At 45.9% G+C, this 16,918-nt stretch overlaps 1 protein-coding gene across 1 annotated transcript in view; it reads left to right on the forward strand.

The window, feature by feature from the left end:
• CCDC3 (coiled-coil domain containing 3) overlaps positions 1 to 6,568 on the forward strand; it is a 45,982-nt gene extending 39,414 nt beyond the window's left edge. Inside the window, exon 3 of the mRNA XM_075081583.1 lies at positions 2,923 to 6,568. Within this exon, the coding sequence (XP_074937684.1) occupies positions 2,923 to 3,198 (276 nt within the window). The 3' untranslated portion in view covers positions 3,199 to 6,568. The remainder of the gene's footprint in view (positions 1 to 2,922) is intronic.
• Positions 6,569 to 16,918: the final 10,350 nt, after the last annotated feature.

Genomic DNA, 16,918 nt, shown 5'->3' on the forward strand with positions numbered 1-16,918 from the left:
GAAGGAGCAAAGAGCATATTTTTCGGTTGGTAGTCCTGCAATTGCAGGCAGGCATCCAATTATCAAGCTGGGCTCTTCCTATCGCCTGCCCTGTTGGTAAGCAAAGCTGTGCATGTCTGACAGTACCTCAGTTTTTTCATAACTGTGTTGTTCCAGTGATTGCTCTGGAAATCTCCAGGTAATTTAAGCACTAAACCGCGGGTTTCAGACTGGACAGTGAGGACCTGGAAGAGAAACAGCATAAGTAAACGAGCTGGCTAGATTTTTGATGGTGTTTGAGAAGTTTCTGAGCGGTTCTGTAGAGCTGGACTATCTCTGCTGACAGAGGACCAACCTCAAAAGGTTTGTGAGTGCCTCTGGGGTGAGGCTAATGCCATCCCTGATGTCTGCCATCAGACATTACCATTGCCCCACCAGCCAGCCGAGACAGGTGAGACACAGTTGGGTTTGCACAACCTCACACTTCAGCTGCATGAATTGTTCATTCCTCTGCACTGGACTCTGCCGTGCCTATCACTGCATCAATGGAAAATGCAAGAAATCCCTCATGAAGTAGAGTTTCCACCTTCTGTCTTCCCAACAAATGTCTTTTCCTAACTCACTACTCTCCTTTGCAGGCATTTAAATTCAAGAAGTGTTCTGCCTGAAGTTTTGCAAGGGTTTGGCAAACACAAAAGCCAAGAGGTGCTGGCTGTTTTCAAATAGCACTTGGAATGAGCTGTGATTAAACCCAAATTCCCTCCTCTTCAGTCCTATTTCTGGCCCTCTATCTGTGAGCTCCCAGTCTCCCTAGCACGCATTTATAGGAGAGCCCCAGTGAGAGGACAGTCGGGGCAAGCATTTGCCCTTTAGAAGAGCCCTGCAGTGCTTTTGCACAAGAAAAAAGAGCTTATGGTGACTGGAAGCAGTTGCTGTGTTTGTGTTGACTGGCCATGGTTTTCAGCTGCTGGGGGTTTCCAAAGCAAATGAAATGTTAATCATCAATGCGGGCTCCCTCCCCTACTTTCAGTTGTTGAAAATACTACAAAGTAAGATGGAAAGAAACACGTAATCCTTCATCGTCACAGTGAGGATTTACTTGTTTATTTAGATTCCCTGTCTGTTCCAAATGTTCTGCCAGAGAAAGCCCATCCAGGCTCCAGGAGTGCTTGACACACATAAAAGAATTCTGGATGTATATAGGAGATAAATCCAGCAGAAGACACTGCCTTTCCTCATAGCACACCAGTGCAGCCATCAGCCAAAAGTCCCACTTGCACAATAAAATATCTCAGGATGCTTTTTATAGGCAAAAAAGGAAGGAGGGACATCACCCTGGGCAGAAATAGGTTTCCGTGGTGGCTCCTCTAGACCAGAAGCTTTATGGTGGGGCTGTCCTTGAGCCCCAGCCACCTCCTCTTTTTCTGCTTGGAAAATGTTGCCCAAGTAGCAAACGTGGAACTTGATGTCTTTGTAGCCAGTGAAACGAGAGAGTTGTGTTCAGAAGGTGATTCCTCCCACTGCCCTAGGAGGTGGAGATTACCCTCTTGAAGAGTGTCTCTCCCTGCAGACATTACAGGGGAAACAGAAAGAGAGGAGCCCAGATGTGTGGCTCACTTTTAGCTGCTTAAGGGAAGGCAGCTGAATCGCATCCCACGTAACACTGTGTGTCAGGAGCACAAGTTCTTTGCACTGAAGCTAGTTGGCAGCCTTTGTAGCATCCTATTGCTGCACCTGCAAACAGGAAGCAAGTCAGAAATAGGAGACCGTAGACCTGGCAATCGCATATAGCTGAGATGAAATATATCTCTGGGTTATCCTAGGATGAGGTCGTAGGGGAAGAAAAATTGCCCAACAGATGTTTTGCGTTTAGACCATCATCCAACTCAGGGGATTTGAAAATGCCCTGTGAACTGCTCTTCTAGTGATGCCTTGGGTGCAACACCTTTGAAGCTGCCTCCTTTTTTTTTGGTCTATCTAAGAGCCACAGGCATGAGTGGGCATCAAGAGCTTGATGTCTGTATTGGGGACAATATTGCAATATGTTGGTAGTGGATAGAATGGGAGGGGCAATTTTCAGCCAATTACCCCCCAAAAAATCACTTCTGTTAAAGTTATGTGATCTTGAATGCTCCTAGAAACTGCTGGGATTTTACCGTTTAGGGTTTCATCTGAAAGAAATCCAGATAATGAAATATTTAAGACAACTCAGGTCTTGAAAAAGCCAAACGAACCAGTTCTGTGTTTTGCAGGTGGTGTCCTTATGTTGACATGTTGACATAAAGGCTCACATCAAAATCTGGAGTTTCTGCTAAGGTGAATCAAATCTAGAGTTTTTCAACAGGAAAAGATAAGACACGAGGAAATGGAATGAAGCTGTGTCAGGGGAAGTTTGGAGCTGACATTAGGAAAAGGTTCTTCACTGATAGGGTGGTTGGTCACTGGAACAGGCTCCCCAGGGAAGTGGTCACAGCTCCAAGCCTGTCAGAGTTCAAGGAGCACCTGGACGATGCTTTTAGTTACATGGTTTAGTTTTAGGTAGTCCTGTGAGGAGCAGGGAGTTGGACTTGATCCTTATGGGTCCCTTCCAACTTGAGAGACACCCCTTGGCCTGAACTCCAGTTTCATACTAGGAATAGGGCAGCCTTCCTCCATAAATTCAATGTAGCCTTAGTAGGCTAGACAGGTTCGTCGAAAGAGCTCATAAAAGTAATTGTGAATCACCAGTATCATGAAGATCTACAGTTTTGGGTTTTATTTGAAAACAGCAGTGAAAGGGAGTATTTTAGTAGAAAAAGTGTAAAAAATGAGTAGAACTTCAAAAAAAAGCATTCTTTTAAAGAGTTGTGATGCGTTTCAAGGAACACCTGAATTAACCCTTCCTTTAATAAGTTTTTTGTGTAAACTTCACCTGTTCTTATTTATTTTCTGCTGTCCTCTCAGCTCATGTGCTCCTCAGTCCAGAAAGCCCTGTTTGAGGAGGAGGACAGGGTGAAGAAGCTGCAGCAAAAGGTGGCGACACTGGAGAAGCGCAACAAGCAGCTGCGAGATCGGGTGAAGAAAGTTAAGAGGTCTCTCCGGCAAGCCAGGAAAAACACCAGGCACATGGAGCAGATGAACCGAAAGCTCACTGAGAAACTTTCATCTGCAGGTGGTCAAATCCCCTATATTAACTCTTTAAAGCAGGAGAACTCCCATGCTACCTACCTTAAAGTATAATGCAAGGGTAAGTGCTCAGGCCAATGGTAATGGCAAATTTTGCCTGCATTAGATCAGGATCTGGCTCTCACACCTTGTCTACACTGTGCTTCAAACCTTGCAGGGAAAATGAATCTGAACTTGCTTTAGACACAGTGCTAGATTAAACAGGACTGCAAACCGGATTTGGCTGTGTGTTGGTGGCACAGCCCAAAGCCATGCCATAGAATCACAGGATCGTGTAGGTTGAAAAAGACTTTTAAGATCATCAAGTCCAACCATTAACCCAACACTGCCAAGTCCATCACTAAACCATGTCCCTGAGCACCACATCTACACGTCTTTTAAATGCCTCCAGGGATGGTGACTCAACCACTTCCCTGGGCAGCCTGTTCCAGTGCTTCACAAGCTTTTTGGTAATGAAATTTTTCCTAGTATCCAATCTAAACCTCCCCTGACATAACTTGAAGCCTTTTCTTCTCATCCTATCATTAGTAACTTGGGAGAAGAGACCAACACCCACCTCACCACAACCTCCTTTCAGGTAGTTGTAGAAAGCGATAAGGTCTCCCCTCAGCCTCCTCTTCTCCAGGCTAAACAACCCCAGTTCCCTCAGCCGCTCCTCATCAGACTTGTTCTCCAGACTCTTCACCAGCTTTGTTGACCTCCTCTGGACATGCTCCAGCAGCTTGGTGTTTTTCTTGTACTGAGGGGCTCAAAACTGAGCACAGTATTTGAGTTGCGGCCTCACCAGTGCCGAGCACAGGGGCACGGTCACTGCCCTGCTCCTGCTGGCCACACTACTCCTGATACAAGCCCGGATGCTGTTGGCCTTCTTGGCCGCCTGGGCACGCTCCTGGCTCATGTTCAGCCAGCTGTCAACCAACACTCCCAAGTCCTTCTCCTCTGGGCAGCTCTCCAGCCACTCCTCCCCAAGCCTGTAATGTTGCCTGGGGTTGTTGTGACCCAAGGGCAGGACCCAGCACTTGGCCTTGTTGAACCTCATACAATTGGCCTTGGCCCATTGATCCAGCCTGCCCAGATCCCTCTGCAGAGCCTTCCTGCCCTCACACAGATCAACACTCCTGCCCAACTTGGTGTCACCTGCAAACTTACTGAGGGTGCCCTCGATCCCCTCATCTGGATTGTTGATAAAGATACTAAAAAGAACCAGCCCCAAAACTAAGCCCTGGGGACACCACTTGTGACCAGCTGCTAACTGGATTTATCTCCATTCACTGCAACTCTTTGGGCCCGGTCATCCAGACGTTTTTTTTTCCCAGTGAAGAGTACACCCGTCCAAGCCATGAGCAGCCTGTTTCTCCAGGAGTATGCCTTACTAAAGTCCAGTTTGACATCACCCACAGCCTTCTCCTCATTCACTAAGCGGGTCACCTTATCCTAGAAGGAGCTCAAGTTAGTCAAGCAGGACCTGCCTTCATAAACCCATCCTGATTGGTCCTGATCACCTTGCTGTCCCCAGTGGCCACAGGGCCAGACAGTAATCTGTGCTTCTCTGCCCTCACCCCCTTCCACCTCTCTCACCAATTTTAGATTGTCTTTGATGAAAGTGCCAGTTCAGACCTGTGGGCCATTGCAGGTGCGTGACACAGGAGCTTTTTTTGCCAACTTACTTCCTCCACACGTGCTGGGCAAGGAAGGCCAAGGGGATATATGGAGATGGATGCTGTGGGAAGGATGCAGGCACAAATGCTCTTTGCTCCATCATCACCCCCAAGTCCTCACTCTCCCTTTAGCTTTACTGAAGTCTACATCCAGTGTCTGAGCAAAGGCTGTGTCTGGGACACACAGTCATTTTGGACCCCTCTTCAAAGTGAAGCATAAATGTGCCCAAATTGTCTTAAGACTGTTTCTAAATATAGCTAAGTATTCTAAATAAAATGTCTAATATTTTTTATTTTACCAGAAAGTGCCTCAAGGGTCTTAGTAACTCCCTCAGGTGCCTTTATCATTGCCCGGCCAACAGGGTTGGAAACCATGTCATTTTGGGACTGTCTAGGACCTAATCCACCTCCTGCAGTCAGGACTATTAGTGGATGCTGGATCGGGCCCAGCACACAACTTCAGATCCCATTTTCGAGCAGGTTTAATTTACAGTGTGGACAAGGCTTCAAGTTTTGTAATAACTGTTTGAGGTATAATGGAGGTTGCTGGGCAGCCTCACCTAGTTACACTTAGATGCTGTAGACACCACATCAATATCAACAGGGCATTAAAATTAAGGTAGTTTATATATGTATATATTTTTAAATCCTATAGAAAATATTTTTATTACACATTTGATATAGTCTAATTTCTTAAAATATGAAGTAAATCCTGTTTCTTGGTTATCTCACTAAAAAAAAGGCCATCATGTCCTTTATTAGACATTTACAAACTGGCTTCTGCTCAAACAGCATAGATTAAGGCATCAGTATCCATGGCTGATAAGGTTTTCAACCGTGTTAATATACCAAAGAGTGTCTTATGTCTTGGTTCTCAACCAACCTTCCTTAAAAACAGGGCACCATAAGGAGAGAAAGGTAGAAGAGTTTTTGTGGTTTTCTTCTCTTCTCAAAATAGTTGTTCTTATTCCAAGTGTGAAACCCGAGTGCAGATCTGCTTCATGCTTTTCGACAGGGGCAGCCAGCCCTTGCCCAGCCTCAGGCAGTGCTGACAATCTGCCAGGGCTAAACTGGATTTATACAAGCTGGGCTGATCCAGGTGATCTTTAACATAGGTGAAGCCCTCAGAAATAACTGTGTAAACCACTGCTCTGTTCCTAACTCTCCACACTTTACCAGATTGCTGCATGGCCTCCATGCTGTACCTCAGCACTCAAAATTAGAGTATATCCAGGCTACAGCCCTGCTGGACCACTCTTTAACTACCCCTGTGCTAGGAAAAGCCCGTATCAGCTTTCAACCATGAGCTTCAGTCCAAGCTGAACTCAGAAGTTAAGCCTTGTGTTGGCTTCTAGGATGCTGCTGAGTTTAATTACCTTCTAGTTTTGCTCCTTTTGGAAATAAAGCTTTTTTTCTTTTCTTTCTCCCCCCCTCTTGAAATAATATTGGCATTTCTTAAGATTCTGACTCCTCCTCAAGCTCCACTGGTTTCAAAGGCTTTGCCTACCGAATCAGCACAATTTGAGTTGTTTTGTGCTCTAGTCAGCAATGCTGTTTCCTGAGAATTACTACAGACCTAAGGCTTCCCTAGAAGCCATCAAGAGATTTTAACTCCAAAATTTAAACCCATAGGAAAATAAGTAATGTTTTTGTTTGTTTGTTTCTGGTTTCTAAACTGCTGTTTAAATAAATGAACTGTGTTTCCTGGTATAGGTATTAAAACCTTATGTTCTAATTTTTTGTTAATAAAAATATTCCCTCTGGTATTCATTCATGTTTTATAAATGTGTAAAGCTGAGAAAGAATAGTTAATATAGCTACACCTTTGCTATTCTTACAAATTTCCCAAACACAGTGTTGAAAATCTTTTTCTTTTGGCTGATAGTTTTGTCTCTTGATGGAAAGATTGGAAGTTTCTTTCTATTTCCCCCTTTCTCTAGCTTGAAAAAAAGTAAAATATTCTGTTCTCCTTGTCAGTTTCATGAGAATTTTGCTTCTTTGAGAATTTTGTTTCTTTGCAAAGAAAACAAAAACAACCCACCCAAACGCAAGACCCAAATGCAATCCAAAATGCCCCCCGTGGGTACAAAACCAAAAAAGATTGTTTCCTTGTAAGTTTTTTCCTTTCATTCCTGCTTGGTTTTGGAACATTTCCAGAGATAAGGACTAGCAGTCAGACCAGACCACAGGTTAACCCTCTCAACAATTAACAGGGGATGCTAAGCCCAAATAAAAATGCCATTAAAGGTTCACCATTGATTGCCTGTCCCTGCTGGTGACAGTATCCAGAGAGCGCCCAGAGAGGCTGTACAGGCAGGAAACACGGGTGGGAAGAGGAGCCTGGGTTATGTCCATCCAGGTTGGTACATGTCACATAGGGCCTGACACATACTCTAATTTTATTTAGACCCACACCGTAGCCACCTCAGGGACCAGCTACTCTGGAAACCCACAAAAAGGGCAAAATTTCATTCCATTTTCCAAATTAATGTGAAAGGCATGATTGAGCATGTTGCTTTTGAAGAGCTCCATGGGAGAGGCTAGGGTACAGAGATGCAGAGGAGGTTGGCATAACTAGATGGATTGGCAAAGGATGGTATAGAAACCCCAAAATCATCCTGGGAAAAAAAAAAAAGAAATAAAAAAGCAAACAGAATTCTTCAAATGAGGAAAACAATTGGTTGCAAACAACACCAAATGCTGCAGCCCCCTATGAGGAGTTCAAAGAAGCTTTACAAATTATTAACATCTGCTTTTGCAAACACATCAGGAGCTTGAAGGCTGCCAGTACATCTGCAGGGCAAGTGCTAGGGGTTCCCAGAGCAGAAAAAGCCAGAACTGGAGGCAAGGAGTGGCTTTTTGGCATTTATGTTCACTGTGGAGGAATTTAGGGATGCTCTAGTGTCTGAATCAATTTTTCCTGGTGGATCCAAAAGTGACAAGAAGAAGCGAAGGAGCAAAATGCATAGTAACAAATCACAAGGACAGAGAACAAATGAGTATGAACAGTAACAGAGAGTAGACTTTGCTGAGTGATGCAGAGTGAGTGACTATCAACAAAAATGGATGAAATGCAATGTAGATAATGTAAAAAGATATTGATGGGGAAAAGAAAAACTGACCTATCTTTTCACATGAAGTCAGATGCTCTGAGCTGGCACCAGCCAGCTAATACCATTGTATACAATTAGTAGTCAATTAGTCACTCGACCGGATCAATGTAGTATTATGATGATAGAGAGATTACACCATATCATATCATGCTGTGAAGAAATTGGCTCAACGCTCATCTGCAGTTAAAAAAAAAGTAGGTTAAGTGGTAGAAATTGTTAGAAAAGGGCTAGAGACCATCATTACACTGCTAAGTATGAGATACGCCCACTTCTGGGACGCAGTGTGCAGTTACTCCCTGTCTCAAAAAAAGCGTCTAATAGGAAGTGTATAATGAGAGGCAAGGAAAATCCAAAAATCAGAACAGCTTCATATGACAAGCAACCATATTTTCTAGGACTTCGGGCTGGAGGAGAGAAGAGAGAGGAGAATGACAGAGGGAAACAGAAGGGGGGAAATCTTGGCATGGCCCTCTTTTCACTATCACCACATGTCTCTGTTGTGCTATTTCAGTGGCTGCTTAAGCTTTTGCAAGGTTTGTGTGTCTCGCCAGAGCTGAATTCAATACTTCAGATGCTGATCTGCACCCAAAAAGCACCTTCTGTCCTTAGACTTTCCAATGGGATTTTCGGGGTTTTTTGAAAGTGGATGCTTATAGAGCAATGTGCATTAAATAAGCTGCATTATTCTTTCTTAAATCCCAAACACTGTCCTGATTTAACAACCATACCTCGGTAGCTTGGGAAGACCATACAATAAAGAGGATTTATGGAGAGCAGATAATGTTAGCAGCTTTCTTTGCTCCTTAACACCATAATCATTGAGAAGAGAATGACTTCCATATGCTTGAACAATAATTTAGGGAAATAGCCATGTCTGTTCTGTTTGGGGTTTAGCAGAAGGGGTTTTTGGAACAGAAGAGCAATTGGTGTTAAAGAGCTGTATCAGTAAAGCCTATTTCTAATACGCAAAAGTTCTCGCCAAGCTAAGTAATCTCTCATTAACGAGGCAAAGGAGCCCAAATTCATTTCTAAAAGTAGGAATAAAAACATAAAGGGAAAACTGTGGAGAGCAGATAAAACTGACAAGGTATGTCATTCTTTCTTATAATAAATCCAAGTAATTGCAAGGAAATTTCATTTTCCTCCCCTTTTAACCCCAATTATTTTCATTTAATCACAGAAACATTGCTATTTCCCTCCAAACCAGGCTGCTTTTGTGTGAAACATCATTTCCAACATGCGCTTGGGTTTAGGTATGTTCCTAATCCCCTAAAACAAACAGCGATCAGGACAGCACGTCCCAGTATACGTGGCACTGCTGGGAGGGCCCCTTGGCTCCTGCTGCATCGGCTCTGTGGGAAACCAGGCCAACCTATCCCAACAGGGATTTCCCAGGTGGCATCAGAGCTAATGCATGGGGAGGAAGACACAACGCAGATGTAGTGGAGCAGGAGTGATGCTGTCTTTCTGAGGAATCTCCTTTTGGTGGGTCAAGATTTGGTGCAGACAACATGAATTTAGGCAGGAGTGTTGATCTGTGTGAGGGCAGGAAGGCTCTGCAGAGGGATCTGGGCAGGCTGGATCAATGGGCCAAGGCCAATTGTATGAGGTTCAACAAGGCCAAGTGCCGGGTCCTGCCCTTGGGTCACAACAACCCCAGGCAACATTACAGGCTTGGGGAGGAGTGGCTGGAGAGCTGCCCAGAGGAGAAGGACTTGGGAGTGTTGGTTGACAGCTGGCTGAACATGAGCCAGGAGCGTGCCCAGGCGGCCAAGAAGGCCAACAGCATCCGGGCTTGTATCAGGAGTAGTGTGGCCAGCAGGAGCAGGGCAGTGACCGTGCCCCTGTGCTCGGCACTGGTGAGGCCGCAACTCAAATACTGTGCTCAGTTTTGAGCCCCTCAGTACAAGAAAAACACCAAGCTGCTGGAGCATGTCCAGAGGAGGTCAACAAAGCTGGTGAAGAGTCTGGAGAACAAGTCTGATGAGGAGCGGCTGAGGGAACTGGGGTTGTTTAGCCTGGAGAAGAGGAGGCTGAGGGGAGACCTTATCGCTTTCTACAACTACCTGAAAGGAGGTTGTGGTGAGGTGGGTGTTGGTCTCTTCTCCCAAGTTACTAATGATAGGATGAGAAGAAAAGGCTTCAAGTTATGTCAGGGGAGGTTTAGATTGGATACTAGGAAAAATTTCATTACCAAAAAGCTTGTGAAGCACTGGAACAGGCTGCCCAGGGAAGTGGTTGAGTCACCATCCCTGGAGGCATTTAAAAGACGTGTAGATGTGGTGCTCAGGGACATGGTTTAGTGATGGACTTGGCAGTGTTGGGTTAATGGTTGGACTTGATGATCTTAAAAGTCTTTTCCAACCTAAATGATTCTAGGATTCTATGACTTGATTGGTTTTCCATTAGATGGGCTTGATGGCTTCATGCCACTCCTGAGGTGCCTGATGGTTTCTCCTGATGAGAGTGTCTTAGCAGTTGCTTGCTGCTTTGGTTAATGTTAATTGTGTGCAATGACATCTCTCCGTGTCATGGTTTAGCCCCAGCCTGCAGCCAAGCACCACACAGCTGCTCACTCAGTGGGATGGGGGAGAGAACTGGAAGAGTAAAAGAGAGAAAACCTGTGGATTGAGATTAAGACAGTTTAACAGGTAAAGCAAAAGCCATGCACACAAGCAAAGCAAAATAAGGAATTCATTCGCTCCTTCTCATGGGCAGGCAGTTGTTCAGCCATCTCCAGGAAAGCAGGGCTCCATCACACATAATGGTTACTTGGGTAGAAATCATTCCAAACATCCTCACCTTCCTTCCTTCTTCCCCCAGCTTTATATACTGAGCATGGCATCATATAGTATGGAATATCCCTTTGGCCAGTTGGGGTCAGCTGTCCTGGCTGTGTCCCCTCCCGGCTTCTTGTGCACCCGGCAGAGCATGGGCAGCTGAAAAGCCCCTGTCTAGTGTAAGCACTACTTAGCAACAACTAAAACATATCCACATTATCAACACTGTTTTTAGCACAAATCCAAAACACAGCCCCATACTAGCTAGCGTGAAGAAAATTAACTCTATCCCAGTTGAAACCAGGACACCCCCTCTGTTTGTCTGCCTCATTAATATATTTTTTCTTTTTACTGAAATTTTCCACAAACAAGGAACCATTTCTCAGAACAAGGTGGGGTGGGGTGGGGTGGGGGCAGAGCGGGAATAAGTGTTTTGCAACGCTAAAATGTAATCAGTGAAGTGACATTTTCTTTGGCAGACTCCGACTTTGGAGTTGTGACAAAGTTCAGCCGAAGTCCCTTCACATCCTTGTACCTCCCTGACCCAAAAAAAATCATCAGGAAGCCTTTGAAATGTTTTGGTTTTGCAATGCACACAAGCTCAGCAAAGCCTTCACAGTGCTTCATGGGTAAAACCACAGCGAACACTCTTAATGAACCTTCCTGAGCCTGTGTTAGGTCTTCATCCTGACCAGACAGTTGGGCTGCCAAAGATGGCCGCACAGACAGCTCATGCCAGAAGAGATAAAAGCAGATTTTTATTGTATCTCCAGCTCCAGGATGCCTCCGCAGTGCCCTGGGGCTGGGGCATGTGCTGGGGGAGGTCATGGTCTGTGCACTCGGGGAGGTTCCATAAGGATTAGGGTACTCCGATAAGCTCAGGAAGGAGGCAAGGCAAAGCTACAGGAGGGGCACTGGAGCTGGAGCACTCCGAGCGGTAGAACTGGTCTTAAGGAGGTGGCCACCAGGACCTGGATGGGACCCTCAGAAAGGGGGGAGCCATTTGCCATGCACTGTCCATAAGGGCTCTGCATAAGGGAGCCCAAAGGTCCCCATTGGTGAGGACTCGGTTGTGTCAGTGACATTTCAGTGGTGTGAGAGAAGGAATTGGTTTGCTTAAAAACCAGACCTGCAGAGGACTGGTGGGTGGTGAGTACCCAGGGAAGGTACAGAGAGGTGTGGGATACTGCAGGCGGCGCAACACAGGGACTGAGCAAAAGCCAGAGCATCCAATCCACTCCCAACAAGATCATTGAAACATCTTGCTTCTTAGGAAAATTGTCCAAAAACCAGTCATGGCTATGGTTTCAAAGCTTAACTTTGAATTACTGAAAAAAATTGGTAGCTTTAATGAGAATAGACCCAGGATGCTGTGTTAGCAGCACAAGCCTACTGAAAATCCCCTAACCACAAAGTGGGCAGAGCTTTGGGCTCAGCTGGTGCTGTGCCCACAAACCTACCCACAAATACTACCAGAAAACCACATATTAGCTCAGGCAGGTGGGTATGTGGCATCCAACATGCTTAATTCATCTGGCCAGCAAGGAGGGTTGGTGGGTTGGTCTGCAGCCTTCCATGTTGACATGCTGCTTGAACCCCCCAAAACCCTTGGTACCACGGTCCAGGGTGGGTTTTGTCTTGCCACGTTTTGTTGAGAAATAAAATGTGTAGTTCTAGTTTTGCTTGTAATTACCTAGACCTAAGTTTAGATGGGGACTGAGTGGAATGTTTCCTACAAATATGAATCTTTCTGAGTGTCAGACAGGTGATTGCTAACTGTAGACTCCGAAAGTCAGATTTATCAGCATCCTATCCTCCTACAGGAGAGGAAGTCACGCAGAAACTGGCCACCTTGATGAACACAATGAAGTCAAAAACACCCCATCACACACAATAGGGAAGAAAAGACCTGCAAGCAGGAAAAGGAAAGTGGCCAGGGCCAATGTTGAGAGAAGGGGTTCTGCTTCAAATGAACTCCCTTCTCCTTTCCACCAACGAAGTTCTCCAAGGGTTTTGCAGCCAAAAGTTGCAGTGCAGCAGCTCACAGATTCAGTCACTGCTCAGCTGCTGCCATGTACCCCTATGGCACCCTGCTACCACCCTTCCCCTTGATGGGATCCGCTCTGCTAACATCAGCCCTCCTTGTGCACTCTGGCTTGCGAAGGTAGGGACACATCAACGTGTGCAGGCACCATCTCCCCTCACATTGCTCTTCAAAAGCTGGGCTGACTTCAAGAGGACCCTGTCAGTATATTGCTTGTTGCTGTTTCTTGCCAGGCCATGGGCTGCAGCATCACACGGGGACAATGTCACCAATTAAAGAGCTTTAAAAAATCTCATTTCAATTGTGATGCCAGAGGAGAGGCATTATTAGTGTGTCCTTCTCTTCTTGGTCACTAGGAAAGACTATTAATCAGAAACACTATAAGGCATTTTGTTCTTGGGTGTGTTTGGCCCTGTTCCCATCAGCTTTGGCTCTGACTGTGTCCCTGGCATTTCAGGAGATCTGGAGTTCACTGACAGAGCTCACAAGAGGCTAGACTGAGTCCTTCATATCTGTGCATGTGTTTGCTTTCACCAGGAGCTCCTCCATCCATACACAGTGGATTGACAGCTCGGTCTCTGCAAGGAGTGGGCAGGCTCTGCAGTGAGATGTGTCAGTTTACAGCACCCAGATCTCCACGTCATACACAGATTATGGTCCCAGTTCTCTTCTCACTTTAGGCAGGAGCAGCAATGACAATCAAGGCACTGGTGACACTGCTGACAAGCTGATTTTCCTAAGGTTGTGGCAGATTACAACTACATGCTTGCAGTAGTGTGAAATAAGGCTCAGCAATCAGAGCTGACTGTTTCTCAGCCTAGTTCCTTCAGATATGCCCAGCTCACCTGCAGTCCTTGGCAAAGACCCCTGTGGGAGAGACAGCTTCTATCATATGTGTGTTTCGTATCAGCAGATGGCCAGGAGATGCATAGTCCAGCTCTAGCTCCAGATAGAGCACCAGCATGGACAGCAATGAACAAGTGATCACTTCTGTGGTGGGAGTGACCCAGGAATATTTGCTGCTGACCTGGAGGCATTGCTTTTGGGTGGAGACTTGGCAGCATGGTGAAGAGTAGAGGTGAGCTCAATCCAGTGCTGTCAGTGTCCAGAGCACACAAAGTGGCCTGGCTCCTTTTCTCCATTTCTAATTGCTCTTACAGACTCTTGGGATCTTTTCTGCAAGGAAGGCAGTCAAAAGGAAACCCAAAACCACATGGTTTTGGAGATACACCAGCTGCCGAAGAGCAGCCCATAGATCACAGTCTGGCAACAACTGCAACAAACTACTTCACCTTTTCACTGACTACGCTGAGTCCTTAAAATGCTTTAAGCAATGCTTTGCATGATCCTTTTCCACTCAAAGTCAAGCAAAGGCACCAAGACACACGTAAATCACTATCACTTAAATTCATACAGCAGTTCAGTGGCAGGTCTGGGTAAGAAAATTCAGGGATCCTTGACTTTAGGCCACTGCTCCAGTTTCTAAAGTCACTGACTGACCAAATGGGGTGGGGAGGGGAGATGCCAGTACATCAGTGAGGGATGTAGCTCCTTGCAGAGGATGAATCACAGTCATCTGCATTAGGTACCAAAATCTGGATTGCTTATTCACACAAAAACACACCTAACTGAACAAAAGGGATGGGACAAATGTTCTCTTGGCTGGAGCAAAGCCCAGGGAGATCTCTTCTGCTCCTCAGCATCAAGATCTCTTTCAATAGCCTCTGACTATTAAAAGTCTTTACTCAGTCCCCACACAGACCCAGGTCCTTACCGGGGAATGCCATGGTTTGGCACTTCTGATATGCCCAGGCTGCCTGGCAGGAGGCAAACTTGGGAATCCTTCATTGTAGGAACCATGGGGACACCATCCCTTTGCTGTGGCCATGTGCAGAGGATGACGAGCACTTGGGCAGGTAAGCCACCACCTTCAGCTTCTCTCCCAGCAGCTGTCCCAGTGCTCCCCATACAAGCAGAGGCTGGAAACCCATTGCTTTTTCTCATTGTTTCCTTGCGGAGTAGACATGTTCTTTGGAGAGCAGAGATGATTTTTGACACTTATTTTTTCCTATTCTGTTCTATTTACTCTAGCAGATAGGCCATAATCCAAACTAATTTTTACAAGTCCCAGACAAATCCTGTCTCTGAAGTTTATAAGTATCTGCCCTGGCATCTGCTGCATTCCCCCTGTGCCTGCACACATCGCACAGGCTCCAAAGGAAATGTTTGCTTCTGTCAGGGCTTTGCTCAGCTGAGTCAGTGCTTGAGCCCACACGCTCAGGATTTTCTCTCTGCCCGCAGCCTCCCTGGCAGCCCTGGACCCACAGCTGGAAGCAGGTCTTTAAACTACTGGTTGCTCAGTAAAGCAAATCTGCTCCATGGGTATGAGACCTTGGGCAGAAAAATGACATCAGAAACATTTCTTTAGCTTCCCTCAGAGCAACGAGGGAGCTTGTGTGTTGCCTTGTGAATTCGTAGAGTAGGAGGGGAGCAGCAGCCTGACTGAAAAGTTTTTCAGGTTATTCATAGAATCATAGAATGGTTTGGTTGGAAGGGATTTTAAAGATCATCTAGTTCCAAATCCCTGCCATGGGCAGGGACATCTTCCACTAGATCAGATTGCTCAAAGCCCCATCCAACCTGCCCTTGAACGCTTCCAGGGATGGGGCATCCACAGCTTCTCTGGGCAACCGGTTCCAGTGTCTCACCGCTCTCACAGTGAAGAATTTCTTCCTAATATCTAACCTAAATCTACCCTCTTTCAGTTTAAAACCCTTACCCCTTGTTCTATCAGTATATTCTTTGATAAAGACTACCTCCCTATCTTTCCTGTAGGCCCCCTGTAAGTACTGGAAGGCTGCTATATGGTTTCCCCGGAGCCTTCTTTTCTCCAGGCTGAACAACCCTGACTTTCTCAGCCTGTCTTCATAGGATGGGTGTTCCAGCCCTCTGATCGTCTTTGTGGCCCTCCTCTGAACCCACTCCAACAGGTGCCCATGTCCTTCTTATGTTGGGGACCCCAGAGCTGACCACAGTACTCCAGGTGGGGTCTCAGGAGAGTAGAATAGAGGGAGAGAATCACCTCTCTTGACCTGCTGGCCATGCTTCTCTTAACCTTCATGGCCCAATTTCTTAATCTCTTTCTCACCCTCTCTAAGGACAAGAGTGGGTCTGATGGGCAGGGATGCTCCTGCTGGGTTGCTGGTGGCTTGGGAAGAGGACAGAGGGACCTTGCGCCAAACTGCCAGGGCATGCAAGGGAAGGGCTGGACCAGCCAAGAAGGGAGGTGGCAAGCATAGGGCAGCAGGTTGCCCCAACCACTTATTTATGTCTCACATGACATTTCTGTTCCACTTCCCCTGCCCAGAGAAAAGTAGAGAGCCTCCACGGGAAAAAGGATTTGTTTGATTTGCCATGCCAGTAAAACCCAGTCAGAAAACACGGGATGAGATGCGTGATCTCTACTCACCGTCCGAGGACAAACACATGACCACATCACAAAGGGGTGCTCGCTTGAACTGTTCCCATGCATTTCCATGGGAACGGGGCAACTGTTTGGGTTTCTTCTTTTTAGTATTCCTTTTATGATTATTTCTGAAATAGCCTGCTAGCAGGAGACTTGGCCTCAAGAGATAAGGAAGAGGAAATGTCACAGACTGTTGTCAGTACATTATTTTTCCCATTTCATGATGCCAGGAAAAGCAGCTCTTACTGGAGGAAAACAGATCATGGGTTATGGTCTCTTCAAATTATTTGTTTCAGATATGCACCAATAGGTATAGTGTGTTCATTGGCAGCAATGAAAACCTTTTCTGTAGTAAAATAAAATATCTTATAACCTGATCTCTCTTCTCTTGTGCATATATAGGTGATTCAGGCTAGTTTAAGGATTAAAATCTTCTTCACATCACAAAATGAGGGCTTCATTTTGCTCCCCATGAACCCAAGAGGAAAAGTTAATTCCTGCCTCAAGAAACAGATCTTATAATTGTGGCTGGAACAAGCACTGCTTGCCAGCAGAGTGGGACAGCTGTGATTTTAAACTTCCAGTAGCTGTATTTACACTGTTCAGGTTGAAAATTTCCGTGCTGGTGCAGGTCGCTGCCTCACTGCATGGAAAAAGTAGTTTCCAAACCATCAACCATCTCTGGGGCTGTCTGCAACTGAAAAACATTTTAT

This window comes from Phalacrocorax aristotelis, chromosome 1 (genome assembly GCF_949628215.1).
Source record: "Phalacrocorax aristotelis chromosome 1, bGulAri2.1, whole genome shotgun sequence".
Classification (NCBI taxonomy): Eukaryota; Metazoa; Chordata; class Aves; order Suliformes; family Phalacrocoracidae; genus Phalacrocorax; species Phalacrocorax aristotelis.